Below are 17285 nucleotides of genomic sequence, written 5' to 3' on the forward strand. Positions count from 1 at the left end.
GTTTCCTATGAGCAAATTTCACAATGTTCCTATGAAATGCTAAAATATTTTATATACACATTAGTACTTAATAAGTCTTAGATCTTTTCAAGACACTGTTTATGATTGACATTCAAGAAAGAATATCTTCAGCCAAAGGATTTTTACGTCAATCTGATTGTGATTTCTTATCTGAAGAAACTGAATCAGAAACACAACAGTTGAATTTTGTTCCTAGCAAGATGTTAAAAAAAAAAATATATATATATATATATATTTTATTTTTTTTTTTTTTTTTTGAGTGTGTATGACTAAGAAGGTTTGCCTTTCAAGTTGCTCTAAAACTGCTTTCATTTATTTTCTTCTGTGGAACTCACACTGCTTCTTTCCTTTAACGATCTTAAACTCACACACGCGCGCACACACACACACACACACACACACACACACACACACACACACACCACGTCTCTTAATCTATGTCTGCTGAAGTGGTCTTTAATGAGGTGTGAACAGCGGACCACAACCCTCTCTCTCTCTCTCCCTCCTTTTTCATCTTTCCTCTCTCTCTCACCCCTGAGAGCGACAGAAACAGACCGACAGAGTGACAAAGACATACAGCGAGCGACAGACAGATAGGAGAGGGAGAGAAGGCGATGTGAGAGTTAATGGGAGAGAACAAGGTCTTTTTTCATTACTCCATCCCCCCATCCATCATCATGTGATCACAGCAAGAGCAGATCAAAGGGCCTGTGAGGGACACTTTAAAGATTTTCTCCCCAGCTGATACTGACGTCAGGCATTTCAATGTTTATGTGTGCAGGAATGTGTGTGTGTCTGTTTGTGTGTCTGTGTTTAGGGAAGCAGGTCAGCCTGGATGTGTTTCTCACCCCTCAGCGAAAAGCCTGCCCACGCCCACTCATGATAACCCACCACAGAGTTGTGGTTTTGTAGATGAAGACCAGCCAGTTTCACTAATGCATCTCAAATCTGTGTGTGTCTGTGTGAGTTAGCGTGCCTTCCAGCATGGCAGAATCCCACTGACAAACAGCATATCAGCAGCATGCCCTTGATTTGGATATAAAGGCAGAATTCATGCTAGAGTTAAACAGCCTTCTCCTACTTTGTTACCTTTAGCTTTAAACTGAGCTTATTAAAAAATCTGCCTGAATGTTGATTACCTGCCAGGATTGGGATTTCACCTTCAACTGACTCATTGCAACCTGCATATCAAACATTTCAAATGAGAGGGAGCCTCTATATTCCTGATTGTCCGCTTAAATTGCAAAGTGAGGCTACCACAGTGAGCAGAATGCCATGCCCTTTTAATTGAGACACAATAGATTAATCCTGTTCGCTCAGATGGAATTCTGGAGTTGGGAGTTGTCAAAGGACATAGGAGACTCAGTTTCAAGGTGGTAAAAAGGCAGCAGTAGTGTGTGTTCCCTCTGGTCTTAGCAGAAGCTCCGGTTTGTGCAGGTCCACATTTAAAGATAAAATTGGGGGTGCCCCGGTAGCCAAACAGTCAAGGCACATACCGTATACGTAGCACCATATGATTCAGGCCGGGGACCTTGGTTGCATTTTATACCCATCTATCCATCCACTAATTTCCTGTCCGCCTCTATACTATGAACTGTCCAATAAATGTAAAAATTAAATTTGAAAAAGCCCCAAAAATTGATACAATTGGATGAAGTGCAGATGACAGAGAACTATCAAATTGCTGTAGGAATATTTTTAAAATATTTTAACTTTAGAAGTTACAATAAAACAGTTAAATATCCCCTCCAGACTATAATATAATGGACAAAATGTTTCCTTAGATCTTTGTCCAGTAGGTAAATATGATGTGTTTGTGTTTGGGTGATAGCTCCACCTTTTAAAAATAATTTTAAATCTCTTTCATGCCTCAGATTTTTCTGTCCATTTGCATATAAAGTATCAGAGACCAGTTAGTTTTGAGAACAAAAATGTGCTGTGTGCAGTCATGTTGTATTTATAGCACATAACTAAATATCTAGGTATAGTCACAAGGAGCAGTGTTAAACTTCAAAGTTTATTTCAACCTGTGCCACTGTTTCCATTTTCCTGTTTTTAACATCCTAGCAGTTGATTATGTAACTTCAAACACTATCGCACTACAGTACCTCCAGGTACGACTGGAGGCATTTGCCAGCAGTGCTCTACTATAATGCATAACACTTGGCGAACAAAATCTCCAACAATTAGAGAATAAGTGATTTAATATGTCCATTTGACATACATTTGACAGTTCTGCAGTTGCACATATATTTGGATCCTAGTTGGATTTGGGTAATAATCACATTTATTCGATTGCATTTTCTGTGTTTTTGTTTTATCAAATCCAAATTTAATTACCTTTATTTATATAGCACTTCAAACACAACATCGTTTATCCAAAGTGCTTAAAGCGCCCATATTATGCTCATTTTCAGGTTCATAACTGTATTTTAAGGTTGTACCAGAATAGGTTTACATGGTTTAATTTTCAAAAAACACCATATTTTTGTTGTACTGCACAGCTCTCTCTCACTGCTGCAGATCCTCTTTTCACCTGGTTTCTGTTTTAGCTACAGAGTGAGACCTCTTTTCATCTTCTTCTTCTGTACTATCTTTGATTGCACTCGCACATGCTCAGTAGCTCAGATGTAGAGCATGTCAGCTAGCTAACTCTAGAGACAGTAAAAGAAAGCCTGTTTCTCCAACTTCAGTCAGTTACAAGGCAGGATTAGCTGGGAGACTTCTAAATGAGGGCGCACATGTAAGTAGTTCTTTTGTAGATTATGGTGAACTTGTGTGTGTTGTAGCAATGCTTTGCTATTGAGAACGACGTAGCATGCTAGCGTTAGCATTAGCGTTAGCATGCTAACAAGCTAACGGTTGTGGTTAGCCAGCTCATTTCGGACTGTGACGTCACAGTCCGAGCCGATTTTGAACAGCTCACTAGGAGACTGAAAGCAGGACACATTCAGAAACCGTATCTCACTCAGAACAGCATGGATGGATTTTTTTCAAAGTTTGTATGTGTGTGGAAGCACCAGAGACACAAAAGAACACCCCAAATCCCAGAAAAAGTGATTTTTTCATAATATGGGCACTTTAACAGAACACACACAGGAAAACAAAAGCAAAAAGAAGGAAATCATTAACGCAAATATATAATGTAAAACTTTGAAACTCATTTTAACAGTATAGGCAACGAGTTGTGGCTCCATGTTTGATGTTTGTCTCCCCAGCTGAGCTCTCTTTTCATGTTACTATAAATACATGCAGCCACATCCCTGCCCGTGCACCATTTTCTCTCTTCAAATTCAGCACTGTTTTGTGTAAGACAAACCATCAGAGTTGAAAAAGTCATAACGAAACAAAATAGTCTACGCGTATTTCACCAAGAAAAAGGGAATTATGAGAATGAGATTTCTTTACACGGCATTAAACTGCACCAGGCACAGGGGAAAGCATTGTTTTCTATGGTTCTTTTTTGAATTTGTAATTAATCAGCCAATATTGGCATTTGCCCCATGCTTTCAGCCCACTCCTCTTAAGAAATTGCATGAGACTTTATTTAAAACAACAGTATGGTCAATTGATTGGACATCAGAACAATGGAAGGGTTCCTTTATTGGTGAGTGGACATGACCGAAGCAGAGTTCTTTGGCTAAAAATATTGAGTGCCTTTTGAAATAAGTGCATCCAAACCAATCAAGAGCTGGTACCAACAGAGGATATATCCACACACTGTATGTGGTCCCTTGTGTTTTTTAATATGTCACAAATAGCGTTTGACATTTTGAGTTCATTGGCTCATCAGACATGTTGGCTCAAAATGTCTGCAGACTTCTTACATTTATTGCAGTGTTTCTTGAAGAAAATGCTTTTAAAATGGTTTGTTGTTCTGCAGAGCTACAAGTCTCAACATCTTCCGCTACTATTTCATTGTATCTAAAAATTTCAAGCCAATCAAGTAATTTATATTTTCTTCATTGCAATTAGAGGTTCAAAATGTTTTGTTGAAATGCCTGAAATGGCCAATGTTTAGGTTTACCTGACAGTAGCCTTTAGCAGCAGTGCAAATTATGCAAGTTATTGTCAGGAGCAAAGGCAGAAGTAACATAATGGTGGTTTCTTTTTCCCAGACAGTAACCAGGTTGCTCAAACTTTGACCCTTAGAATGTGGCAGAACAGAAAAATGGTCAAATGTAAATCTGCATGTAGTCTCTACAAAGATTGAGATATCAATTAGGAGCCTTTATGTACACAATTAAGGGATGGTGTAACATTTAGCTGTCCTTGAAAAAACGCAATTAAAGCCAAAATAGTTCAAATTAAATTGCTGACTTTTTGAATTTATTTAACTAGCCTTGTCAAGGCAGAATCTCGCCCACAGAATCACACTTAGTAGTGTAAAAGTGGATTTCAAAGGTGTTGCAGTTGCATCATAAAACTCTCAGCTGCCATGTATTGCACCAACATTAAGGCCAAATGGTGCTTGAAATGCGCATTGGAAAAAAATACTACAACTCAGAAAAGAAAAAATCTGAAGTCTGCTCTGTTAATCTGCAGTTGTTGGGATGATAACTCCCCAAAAGGCTTTATATATGCTTTGATAAGTTATCACCAGATAACTGGAGTATGGAGGAACCGGGTTTTTCAATGTGAACTTTGAAAACCTGCCTCCATTCTGTCGCTGAAACTCGGCTCCTTTTCTCCAGGTTCACCTCAGCGATCACTGCTCCAGTCAAACCACAAGTCATTTGTTCTGAAACAAGCCTCGTCCCTCTGAGTATTTCCAAGCGTGCACAGATAGAAAACCTCTCTGATACCACTTTGAAGACTAGAACCAATTAGGGAATCATTATAATGAGTGCAAGTCTTTTTGTTACTCAGCAGCTGTCTAATTGGAGTTGGTGTATTTTTGAAGGGCGTTGGGACGAAGGCTGTTCTAATGGAACTGTGATACACTTTTTTTAAATCAGCAAACCGCTTTCACAATGTATACCACGTTGCTTGTGCAGAACGTTTTCTTTTAATTTAGAAGCAAATAATTATTCATGTTATTCTAATAGATACCATAAGCATTTATGATATTTCAAGAAACTCTCATTTTTCAATCATATTAGCTGTACAAAGCTGAAAATACTGCATCTCCTGCTGCAGTTCTTAACTTAACCTTCCCATGCCCACTGCAACTGTAAAGGATTTTGACCTTCGGGTATACTGTATATTCAGGAATGGTTGACTAGTTACACAGCTGCTGTATATACAGCACAGTTTGTATGCAGTCCATGTCAAAGCCATATCATCACTTACACACTCGTTCTGACGAGGAACGAATAGCATTAGCATTGAAGCAGCTGCTTCTTTGAAAGCATGTGCATTGATGTTCAAAGCTTTGAATGGGTAATTCTGAGTCACAGTAATTTATCCATTTTCTTCTCTTTCCACTCTTTAAATGTTGTATTTCCATGTATTTGTTCCCATCTTAATGCAGCCTTTATTGTGGTCTTTAATGAATAAATCATACTCCCACTGTCCATGAGGGAGAAAGATGTGGAATTTAATGTGCTCTTCCTTTTCTCTCTGTTTGTCTTCTCGCAGCTCCCCTGACAGACAAGCCGCCAAAAATCCTTTACCCCTCGGAGAGCCAAATGAGCGTCATAGAGATGGCAATAGGTAAGGAGACACATTTCATTCCCCACACTGATAGCTTGTTTTCTGTCGATGGAACGTGTGGTGTCATGCTTGTGGCATATGATCCTCACAATGGCATTGCTTCAAATTTCTAGATTACTTACGATGAAAGCAAATTCCCTCAAAGTAGGTCCCGTTCTATTTAACCGTGGCTTTGTTTTGACCAATATGTTCAATCCTACTTTGCTGTGCATATACAGTGGAAATATTGGGGTCAAAATGGCAGGCCTCCATTCTAATTTCCACTGTTTTTATACATAGCTATACAGTACTTTATCGTTTTTTGTTTTTTATTTGTTGTTTTATCTGTTTGTTGTTAAAGGAACAAGCCGACTTATTGGGAATTTAGCTTATTCACCGTAACCCCAGAGGTAAGACAAGTCGATACGTACCCTTCTCATCTCCGTGCGTGCTGTAACGCTGTCTGACGGCTCCAGCATTAGCTTAGCCCAGCACAGATCCTGCAGGTAACTGGTTCCAACTAGCCTACTGCTCCCAATTGTGAGAAAAGTGACAAAAAAACATGTTAAACCGTAAACAAACCGGGAACTATATTCTCAGACAGGCTTGCTGCGAGCATATCACTCCGCCCAAGTACTATATTCTTCCGCCTGAGAATATAGTTCCCGGTTTGTTTACGGTTAGAAGATGGCTGTGTCTCATGTTACGTTGTTTTTTGTACACGCTGTGACTCTACAAATCACATCATGTAAATAGGAACATGTTGGCGTTATTTTGTCACTTATTCGGAGCAGTAGGATTACTGGAACCATTCACCTGCCTGTTCTGTGATGGGCTGATGCCACTGGAGACGTCAGACAGCTTTACAGCACGCAAGACATGAGAAGGGTATGTATCGACTTGTCTAACTCTGGGGGTTACGGTGAATAAGCTAAATTCCCAATAAGTCGGCGTGTTCCTTTAATGCAAACTCAACATATCCTCCGGGTTTACCTGTTGTGCTAATAGAATTAGTGCTGATTATCCTGAAATAAAACACAGTCACGTCATACTCACCTCTCTGTTGCTCCTACTTTGTCTTTTTGAAAGAAATACTGTTTTGAAGCACTAACTGATTAAAATTGCTTCTACGTTTTTTCTGTCGCTGTTAAGCTACTTAACACTTCCAACAGGTCGAGTTGAATAAAGCCTCTTTCCGAGCAGGTGTTTGAAGTGAAAAACATCTGCAGGAAGCATTAAGTTCCACTGAAAGTAGCTGAAAGCCGAACAAAACTCTCTGTTGTTGTAGTAATGGAATTATTGCCGTGGATATATACAGTAAATTATGCTGAATTCACCATGTGAGTTATAGTAATTTCAACCCCAAAAGTGCAAATTCAGTCAAATTCAATAAGACAAAAACATTGACACTAGTTGCTAGCATTGGAATGTTTTGTGTTTATTGACCTTTGTTGATCTCAAATACTTCCCTATAAGTTTAATTTGTTTTGGATCTGCACAGATCTGACTTGAAGTAACCAAAGTGTTCAGTACCGGATTTTCAATTAGGTCTGTTCTCTGACTATGCCCTTTTATGAATGGACCTTGAGTTTTAATCTAGATAGAAGAAAAACAGGATGACTCATTCAACACATTTGCGCATGAAAAAGTAACTCAGTGGGTTTGAAAACCATGTCCGCTGCTTTTTCTCCTCCTATCCTATAGAGTGCCTTGTCATTGTATTCTGATCACATCTAACGTTGTTGTCTTGTGCAACATGGATGCTGCTTGTTCAGCTGTAATGAGTCCGTAATGAATCAAAGTGGTACTTCAAACTATACACAATCTCCTTTTGCGTTACCAAAAATGTATGATTTTTAGCATTACTTTAAATGATTGCCTCAAATTCTGCCTCATGTGGCTGCCTCAGAATGGTAGTCTTCCGTTTGCCTTACCAGCTTTTGATGCACAGGGGCTCATGGGAAAATTCCCGCTTTGTGCCTTATTGGGCGATAGCTCAGCTGTTGGTGGAAGGGAAAATGGGTCATGATGGAGGCTTCCTTTGAAGTGAATTCGTCATGGGCTGATGAACACAACTGGCTTGTAGAGGTAAACGGTGGCAATCAGAAAATAGGCGCAAATCATCGTAGCTTTAAATTGATGATGGATAAAAGCCTCTCTGGCTTTTTTCATCTGATTAAGTGTTTGATAGTGGATGATGGCGATTTTCAAAATCCATTACCTGATAGCTTAGAGAACAGGAAATAATGGTCCAAAGAAAAGAAATGTGCTGCTTTTCTTGTTTTGGGGTAAATATATATTTTTGTAACTTTATTTTTTACTATGATTTATTTTAGCTTTCCAGACCTTCATCCCCTAACTGTATCAGATTGAATTTTCCTCTTGATTTAGATTTGGAAGTGGATGTGGATTAGTAGAAACTGTTTTATGCTCCTCCTTCACCTCTGCACCCTTTGATATTCTACACAGAGTCAGCACCTCTGTGTACATAATATATGAACACCTACTTGATTCTCTGTCTGTACAAGCCTCTATCACTTCCTCTCAGTGTTAGGCTAGCATGCGCTTCATGTCATCCACAGAGAGCCCAGTCAAACGCAGCGCATCCTTTCAGGGTTGTGCCTGGTTTGGCGGATTTTTAATATTCATTCTCCCGTGAAATATAGAAGCATAAATGGCTGCAGCAGACACTTAATTAGGCAGGTGAGAGGAAGAAAGCGAGAGGAGAGGGGGGAAAGGCGAATGTGGAGAGACACTTTTCAGGCTCTTGTTATGTAACTCAAGGGATGAACAGAGCAATCTGTAAATGGGGGGGCCCCAATTAATCAGCACTCATCATCCGTGGCCCACTCCCTGTTTTGTCTCCTAATGGATGAGGTTCCTCAGTTATAATTGATTAAATGTAAAACATGTTGTATAAATGCTCTTCTCAGCCCTCGGTGAGCATGTCTTTCCACTGGTTTCTCTGTGGGACAGATCTGTTGCAGTTTGGGTCTGTAATACAGTCTGACAGATCAATGTGCGCTGCTTTCACTCTTGTGCACTGGTAGAATAATTGTCTGCAGTCAAGCCAAGCAGACTAACTGCAGTGCATGTCTGTTTCTCGTAGAGTGCTAATATGTACGATTTCTAAACCCTAAACACTTTGACAACGGTGTGATTTATTTCCTTAATGCTTGAACATGTTTGTGCCACTTCTATGTTCTTGAAGACAACACAACCAGGGATCACAGCTCCAGTCATAAACCTGCTTCTTTAGCCTTTATTTTGCTGCCAGGTTTGATTTGTTATAATGCTGTTTTTTTATGCAGGGCCGACGTGTCACTTGCGGCCTTACTTGCCTACCTATCCTGACATTTTATTTCAGGGTTAGATTGAATTCACGGCCATTGTGGCACTTGTGTTTGTGATGTTCATTCTGGGAATATCCAACAAGTTCCCCTGTGATCCTGGTTGGCTGAAAACTTCAAGCCCTTTCAACTGCCTCCGTCCTCAAGAAATCACACTTCATCCCCTGACACTTGACATTACGACACCGCAGCGAGTTTTTTTAAATTGCAGCAGAGAGAAAACAAGGGGATGGTGTCTGAGGCTCTTTGCAAAATTCCTCCAAAATACACTTTTTAGCTCTCACATGAATGTTTTAAGAAACCACCATTTTGTCATACTGTTACGCATTATTGATCTGTAATATTCAGTGCATCCCGAGAGTTGTATTATGTTAGAGTAATTGAATTGATTATTTTTGTGTATTCCCTTCCCCCAAAACTGCCTTGTTTTCTTGTCCTCTTGTGCGTTGTTATTGATTTGCTTTGTTTCCCACAATGCCTTTTGGGACCCTTTAGGGGATCGGAGTGGATTTGTTGTTTTCAGTTAAGGCTGGGCAGTTACGCAGCAACTAATTGTGAACACATGAAAGGGTCGATGGTCACAGATACAACCCCTACCTCAAAGCACAAACTCCATTTAGGCTGCTGTCCAGTATCTTGACAGATACGTGTTTCCCTGTATGACTGTAGTTTGTCATAAACAGTCAACAATGACTTTGATGACACCAAAGCTAGATATGTACCGTTGTTTGCTTTTAGACTATATAATTATTATATATATAAATATGTATAATTTATACTTGTACTACTAAAAGTATTTGTAAAAGTCAATTTTCTCCACTTATCCATGAGTGTGTCGTATGAATACAAATAACAAAATAACAAAATGAGTGCCAGAAATGGGACACCCTTATTCATATATTTTTGGTGTAGTCCTCGGCTGTTTTCCACTCTTGTGGAAAGCCTTCCCAGAAGAGTGGGGGCAGTTAAAGTAGCATATTATTGCATATGATTTGAAAATGTCCATATACTTTTGGCCATGTAGTGTAGCATCAATCTACTTTAGGACTATGAGAACAGAATCAGGGGTATTATTACAAGTAAATTAGTAATGACTTTGTACGTCATCTTAGTAGTAGTAGAAGATCCAACATATTAGTTTCGAACCGCCACCAAGTAATACAAAAGGCGTCCTTTTAATTACATAGTTTGAAAATCCGTATCACTTCCTGTCAGAAAGTCTCATCATGGAAATCCCTTTGTTCCATGCAGCCTTTTCTCTAACAAACAACCTTTTCTCTTGAGCTTCTTCATTTGTTGGTTGATGAATAATAACAGAGTAAACTGGAAATTGGTCTTCAGTCACTCATCGGAAGGAGTTACATTGTTTAATGATACCATATGAACAGAGGATACCTCAAAACAAAACCATCATTATCCTGAATTGACTTGAAGTCGGCAGCCACATGAAATTAGAATTTGCAGTCCTTTGGTAATGATAAGGTTAGCACATCAATGTACTGTTATTCTTAGGCAGGTCAGGTTGCTATGAGATCCCCCTTTTCTTCTTAACTGACATTGAAACCTTCAAATTAAGACTTCACGAATCCAGATCCTTCTGTAAATTTCTACGTGTGTGTGTGTGTGTGTGTGTTTTTACATTCTCTGCAGAAACAGAGCACCATTAGGAAGAAATAATGAACTGCACTTAGACAGCAGACAAAATGTCAACTTTCAGCACACTGTGAGAATGTGGGTGAAACTCAGGCCAACAGATGGTCTTGAAATGTATAACCTTTATTTGACTTTATCAATCTATGAATGTCGATCATCCCATTATCCTGGAGCACATTCATTACTGTAGCTGTATGGATTTGATCTATCAGTGTAATGTTTGGGATCTTGTCACATTGATTTAGGCGCCATTTTTAATTTTCAATATTTAATGATTTATGTTGTTGTCCTGCTGTGGGATGAAGGCACGCCATGCCACAGCGAGATAGACTTGTGTGATAGATCATGTTCAAGGTAAATACCATGAGTGCTGGAGAAAGAATGTAAAGGTTGAAGGGTCAGGAAGACATGATTATTACTTGAGGTTTTTATTGATTTAGGTGTTTTTCTCACTTACATAAAGACTCAACTCTTGACCTTTTTTAAATTTTTATTAGGGAAGGCGAGTTTATTTACATAGTGCTTTTCAAACAGGCAATTTAAAGTGCTTTACATAATGCATTACATACAATATGTTTAACCCTGTAACACCCGCGCCAGACAGCAGAGGTGTGAAAGCAGAGTCAAGTTTATTTCCATAGCTCAGCACAAGAATTAGAAATACATATTTTTATTTTGTATTTTTTTAAAGATAATTTTATGGGCATTTCCGATAGGACAGCTCAGACATGAAAGGGGAGAGAGAGGGGAAAGACATGCAGGAAACAGTCACAGGTCGTACTCGAACCCTGGACCTTCTGCGTAGAGGAATAAACCTCTATATCTATGTGTGCCTGCTCTACCAACTGAGCAAACTGGCCACAATAATTAGAAATATTGGGCCTAATTTAAAAAATGCTACAATCAAACATTTCAACCTAAAACACGCTCAACTTGGCTTGGATGTGTGCAGAATTGACACTTTTTTTCATAGATGAAGCTGCTTGTATTTATTTTCACTTTAACCCCAAGGCAGCCTGGAACCTGAGTGTTAAAACTACTCATCAGCCTTTATAGCACAGGTGCAGACAAGCACATATTGAAAGCCTCTCTCGATACAATGCTGCAACTCTGTATAATATTGGATACATTCTGCAGGCAGGCAAACATCTTCCTCTAGCTCGCACTTGGGTAGTCTCGTGCTTTAAGCTTGGAAGTTCTCATCGAAACCATGATACACATTTTAGCTTCACAAAGAAAAAGAAAGTCTCACACAGCACAGCCTCAGTAACACCTATCCCCGTTATCACACACTCTCTGCTTCACATACACACCAGCCAGTCATCCCTCTAAATGTCACAGACTCTGCAGAACGCTCCATCGATGCCAAAGGTTCAGAGGCCCCAGGATCAATATTACATCATTTCTCTCAATTAGGGCATATTTATTCCCCTCAAGTTATTGTACATCTGCGAGTGATCCTATCTGTATTCCTGGCAAGCCTCCAGATGAGTCGAGGCCCTGCGGGGAGGGGAAGACGGAGTGAGATAAAGATGAAGAGAGGGGAGGAAACAGAATGAGAGAGAAATGAAGGTAGGGGGAGTTTGGGCAAAGACTTGCAGCAAGGGAGAAAAAGTGAGCGAGATCATTTCACGTTCACAGAGGGGATGAAATATGGTGGTGTCTTACCTAGAGTTATTACAGATGAAAGTGGATACAAGACAGCACACTGTCCCAAATGGTTAATATGCCCTGCAGCATGGAAGCATAAATCGTGACTGTCATATTATAGGGGGAGTTGCTGGTGGTGATCGGAAGGGATTCTTGGCAAAAGAATGCTCCCATTAGTGTTTTACATAAGTACGGTAATGAGGGGGACAGTCTGTGCAAGCGCTTCAGGAGACCTGATCAGCCCAATGGACCGAAGAAGGCTAAGTTTACTCAACACTTGGAGGAAATTCACCAGAGCACGACTGCATGGCTGATATCATGCTCACATTTTGGATAGTGATTGAACTTAAAAGTCAAGCTATCGTCCCACATTGACTGTTCCCTCGCTCTGCTTCCCGTCAACGGCTCCCACCTGCAGCCTTGTACCTGTCTCTGTGAACTGAGAGGAAAAATGGCTGAAGGCATTTGCTCTCCTTAGCAGAAAATAGCATCAAGAACTGGCCAAGGCACTTGAGTATAAAGATATACTGCCTCTTGTCTGTGCCAGCCATACTTCCCGTCTCTGGGTAGATCTATTAATCATAAATTGGGCTTTGGCATGTAGTTTAGAGAAAGTCTGGTTTGTCGTTTTCTATTTTTATGTTTAAGGACTGAAGTGTTCCTGCATTGCACCTGCATGTAGGCAATCCGTAATGTCACACAACTTTGTCAGACTCGTATATTTTTGCAGATCGATAGATTATAAAGCTGTTTGAGGAGAGCTACAAACCCACTGACACAAGAACAGACTGTTCATGAAACATCTTAAGTGTGACTTTTTCAAAAAGAAAGCGTATCTCCAGAATAAACCTTGATTTGGAAAATTCTGCAAACCACTGGATTAGTTTCAATTACATTTTTAAATGTTCAGTGCCAATATAAGGTAGTAGTTCTAAAATGATTTCCTTCTGCAATAATTTTGAATAACAACTACAGTGTGCTGAAGGTTAAGGAAAGATTGTGGTTATGGTTAAAAGAAAATCAATTAGTTATTGGACAGGACACAAGAAAGTCTTTTGCACCGCGTACACACACTGAACATTGGCACTGGGCCTAAATTGTGCGCTGCAGAGTCGTCCAATATGAACGTATTTCATTTGGACAGCCCAAAGTTGTTGTTAGAGCAGCCGATAAAGCAAAGCCCAGCATGCTCTTGGTGATTTGCAGGTGAAAAGACATCTAGGTGTCCAATAAAAATCCAATAAACATGGTTGGAAAGTTCATGTTTTTAGCCTTCTACGCTTTGTTGCTACAGTATATTGTTGTTTCAACAATAAAGTCACAACATGCAGCAGGTTCTACAAGATAATCTGGAGATATTTTCTGTCAAAAGCTGCAAAGAAGTTAAATGAAAAGGATAAAAACCTTTGTAGCTACACTACAGCGTTTAGACGAGAGATGCCACTGCACTCCTGCCTGCTTCTTTGGTTCACACTAAGTTGCAGTTCACCACAGTTTAAGATTTAACAGCTGTGCTATTCAGGCTGACAAAGCTGCAGTAGCGATGTGTGTAGGACCTTATGTTTCAGTACAACAAGCCCTTCAGGCGCTTCCTCTGCGATTGTCACTCTGGTGCTTTTAGGTTTGTTTCAGCACAGTGTTACTTTAAAGCCGCACATTTTGGGGGGTTCTCGTTGGATTTTTGCTACATCTAGCCTTTCTCTGACTCATGTCTTCAGTGCTTCCCAAGCACATGTACTGTAGTAACAGAGTGAAGTCTGTGCAGTTCCCATCCAGCTGTTGAATCTAGAATCTGAGCTAGAATTTTAGATTGTAAACCCTCCTCCTCCACACTCAAACTACCTTGTTTCCATTTCCTTATGCTCATTCCAGTACCATCATGTATCCGTAGCTTCTGCACTATAGCAGCTATAGACCCCGTCTGATCGTCAACTTCCTTCAAACGCTGGCATATGGATTACCAACAGCAGGAAGACTCACTCAGTTACTCATTCAACCCTGTGGGACAGCTTGGCACCCAAGAGCCACCTGCTTTAAAATGAAATGCACCTTTTAGTGTGGCAGTTAAGCACAGTGATTTTTATAGCCATTAAATTAGCCCTCAGTTTAACATCAACACAGCGATGTCACCTTGCTCTTTTGTGAGCCACTATTCAAAAGCTTCAACTGCTAGCAGGCAGAGGGGACATTAATTTGCTCTGGTGACTCGAAGATAATCTTTTCATTCTAATTTCTTAGGTTGTCTGATGCCTTTTTTATTTTATCCCTGGATTATGTTGAGCTATTTAACCTCTGAATTCAGAGAGAAACAGAGCAGCTTGCATTTTTATTTTATTCATCAGCCTCTCCTGTAAAGCCAAGTTCCACAGCGAAACCCACAGCCAAAATGCAAACCCTGCAAACTTTTCCCTCAGCATCATTCCCTTGACGATGCATGTGTGTTGCCTGGTTGAACTAATTGCCCTCGCTGTAGTTCCAGCCAAACAGGTGGCCATATTGGTTTTCCTTCTGGCTCCGTTTATGTGACTGTGCTTCCAGGTTGGACAGAGATGACAGCGTCTTCTCTCCGCCCGGAGCGTGACCTTGGTTGGGCGATGCTCCCTCTGCACTGCCTTTGGTCTCACATTGGTCTTTTTTGGGCCAACTTCTGATTGTGTACAGGTTATTGTGTGTGTTTCAGACAGAGAGAGATAGAGCGGCCTCTGATGTCTAGCCAGAAAAAGGGGCCAGGATCATGGTCAGGAGGGGAGGGGGATGACAGTGGCAGCAAACTTTAGCAAGTGACACATAAGAACACATTGAGAGCACAGATCTATGATGTCATGATACAGCTGATGCAAAAACACACATACACCAAATGTATGTGCACATACAGGCAGAAACACAAGCTAATGTTCAGCGTTCGTCACATATTCACACTAACACACACACAAAGTATTATGCAGCTTTTACCACTTCACACTCACCTCAGGCTAAAGCAATCTGATATGGTCAGATTGTCTTTCTCCTAACATATACAGTTTTTGTCTGCTTTATGTTGGTCCATTGTATCTACAGATGTGGTCTTCTATTTGCTCGGTGGGCGGTAATGCTACAGAGAATAATACTGTGTCAGATGAAATGTGGTGGATATTTGTCTCATAACTGCTATGAGTCAGGCAGCACATTGTTTCTATACCTTGGGTAAAAAAACAATATTTTCTTCCTAGGCAGTGGGAGGGATTATGACATGCTCAGAAAGGCCCTAACCTCTCTCCAGTCCAGAATAGAATAAAATAGAACAGATATAATAGAACATAGAGTGTTGTCCTCATACAGTACCATGTTATCTCTACAGCTTCTTGTTATGCATTATGACGACATTTATTGCACTGGTAAGTGTTGTTAGTAGTTAGTGGGCCCTATTTTAACGATCTGAAACGCAAGTGTGAAACGCCAAACGCAAGTAGCTTTGTGGGCGGATCTCTGGCGCTGTTGCTATGATACCGGCGGGATAAATGACTCTTGCGCCCGACGCAAATCTTAAATGGGTTGGTCTGAAGTAGCTAGGTGTGGTTTGGGCGTAACGTGAAAATAACCAATCAGAGCGTCATCTCACATTCCCTTTAAGAGCAGGCGTATTGTTCCGTGGCGGATTGCTATTATGACGGCGGATTTGCCTGGCGCACGCCGGAGCCTTCCGGGATGCGGCAAAGTAACAAATGCCCGTCTTTCGCGGGTGACGATGTTGCGCGCGGCCTCTCGGGCGCATCTCAAGTTTGGAGAGGATTGCTGCAGCCATGGAGCGTTGGCCTCTCAAACGCACCACCGCACCTGTTGTGCCCCTTCCTCCTTCCCCACTCCATCTCCGTCCACCCACTCCACCAGGAGCGATCGCGCATTACTCCAGATTCACCAGATTCCCGGCGGAGTGTCCAATCCCACCGTAGTTCAACATCCCCCCTCCTTAAGTCCTCTAATATTTCCTCATTTATGTCATCAACACATCCATGATTCATGGAAATGTAGTAAAAACAACAAAGCCACAAAGACTGCTGCGACTTTTTGAGGACTGTACTGTAAAGTGCCTCCTGACCTATCCAAACACCTGAAGCGCATTTTCAGTAATATTTTTCTTTGTATGGTTTTCAAAAATGGGAACTGCTGTAGATGAGAGAAGTGTATGCGCGTTGTGCACACACTACATTATGGCCAAGCATGCGCCCCTAAAATAGCATCTGAATAACGCACTACTGACTTTAGACCAGGTTTTTCCTGGTCAGTGGCGGAATTGTTTTCTGAAACTGCAAAATAGGACTACGTAACGTTTGCGCCTGAACACGCCTCCTCTTTTCGCTGAACCGCCCCCGGGAGCGCAAATACATTCCCTAATTTACCGACGTGGGTCTGTGGAGGGAAAAGTCCGCTATGCGTCGGGTGCAAAATAGGAATGATACATGCGTCGGTGTACAAAGGCAATTGTGCTGAGTGCAAGATAGGGCCCAGTGTGTCCTTGCTCTTAACACTGTCATGAATTAAGAGTGCCTTTACTTATATTTTACCTTATTTACATTATTTTTTAACCAATTAATTAATTATGTTTTGTATCGAAAAATGTGTTTAAAAAAAGAGGAGAAACATGGAGTATTGTTAAGATGTGAACCTTGGGTTAACAGTTACAACTTGTGACTGTAAGCAAACATGTTGTCACTCTACCTTTTAATTATTTTCACTCCAATATCAGTATTCAAAGCTATTTTATAGTTTTAGCTATTTCATAGTTTTTTCTAAAGGGAAAAGAGATGGGTTAACTAAACAGTTATGCTGTATTTTAGCCATCAAATTATGCATTTGTAGATATTTTTAAAAAGTGGGTATCAGGAATTTTACTTTAATTTAGGTTCACTTCTTTAATTTTTCAACTGCAGAGAGACATTTTTTAAATCCAGGGTCAGAAGGGCCAGGTTTAAAGTGGGCATAGAGCAGGGTGTTAATTGT

General features: G+C 40.5%; 1 protein-coding gene across 8 annotated transcripts in view; it reads left to right on the forward strand.

Moving 5' to 3' along the window:
- Window positions 1-17285, forward strand: part of LOC120554598 (interleukin-1 receptor accessory protein-like 1) — a 276632-nt gene that overhangs the window by 176053 nt on the left and 83294 nt on the right. For all 8 annotated transcript variants that reach the window (XM_039793600.1, XM_039793604.1, XM_039793606.1 and 5 more), the window contains one exon: window positions 5602-5676. In XM_039793600.1, the coding sequence (XP_039649534.1) occupies window positions 5602-5676 (75 nt within the window). The remainder of the gene's footprint in view (window positions 1-5601; window positions 5677-17285) is intronic.

The sequence above is a fragment of the Perca fluviatilis genome, chromosome 24, assembly GCF_010015445.1.
Source record: "Perca fluviatilis chromosome 24, GENO_Pfluv_1.0, whole genome shotgun sequence".
In the NCBI taxonomy this organism is placed as follows: Eukaryota; Metazoa; Chordata; class Actinopteri; order Perciformes; family Percidae; genus Perca; species Perca fluviatilis.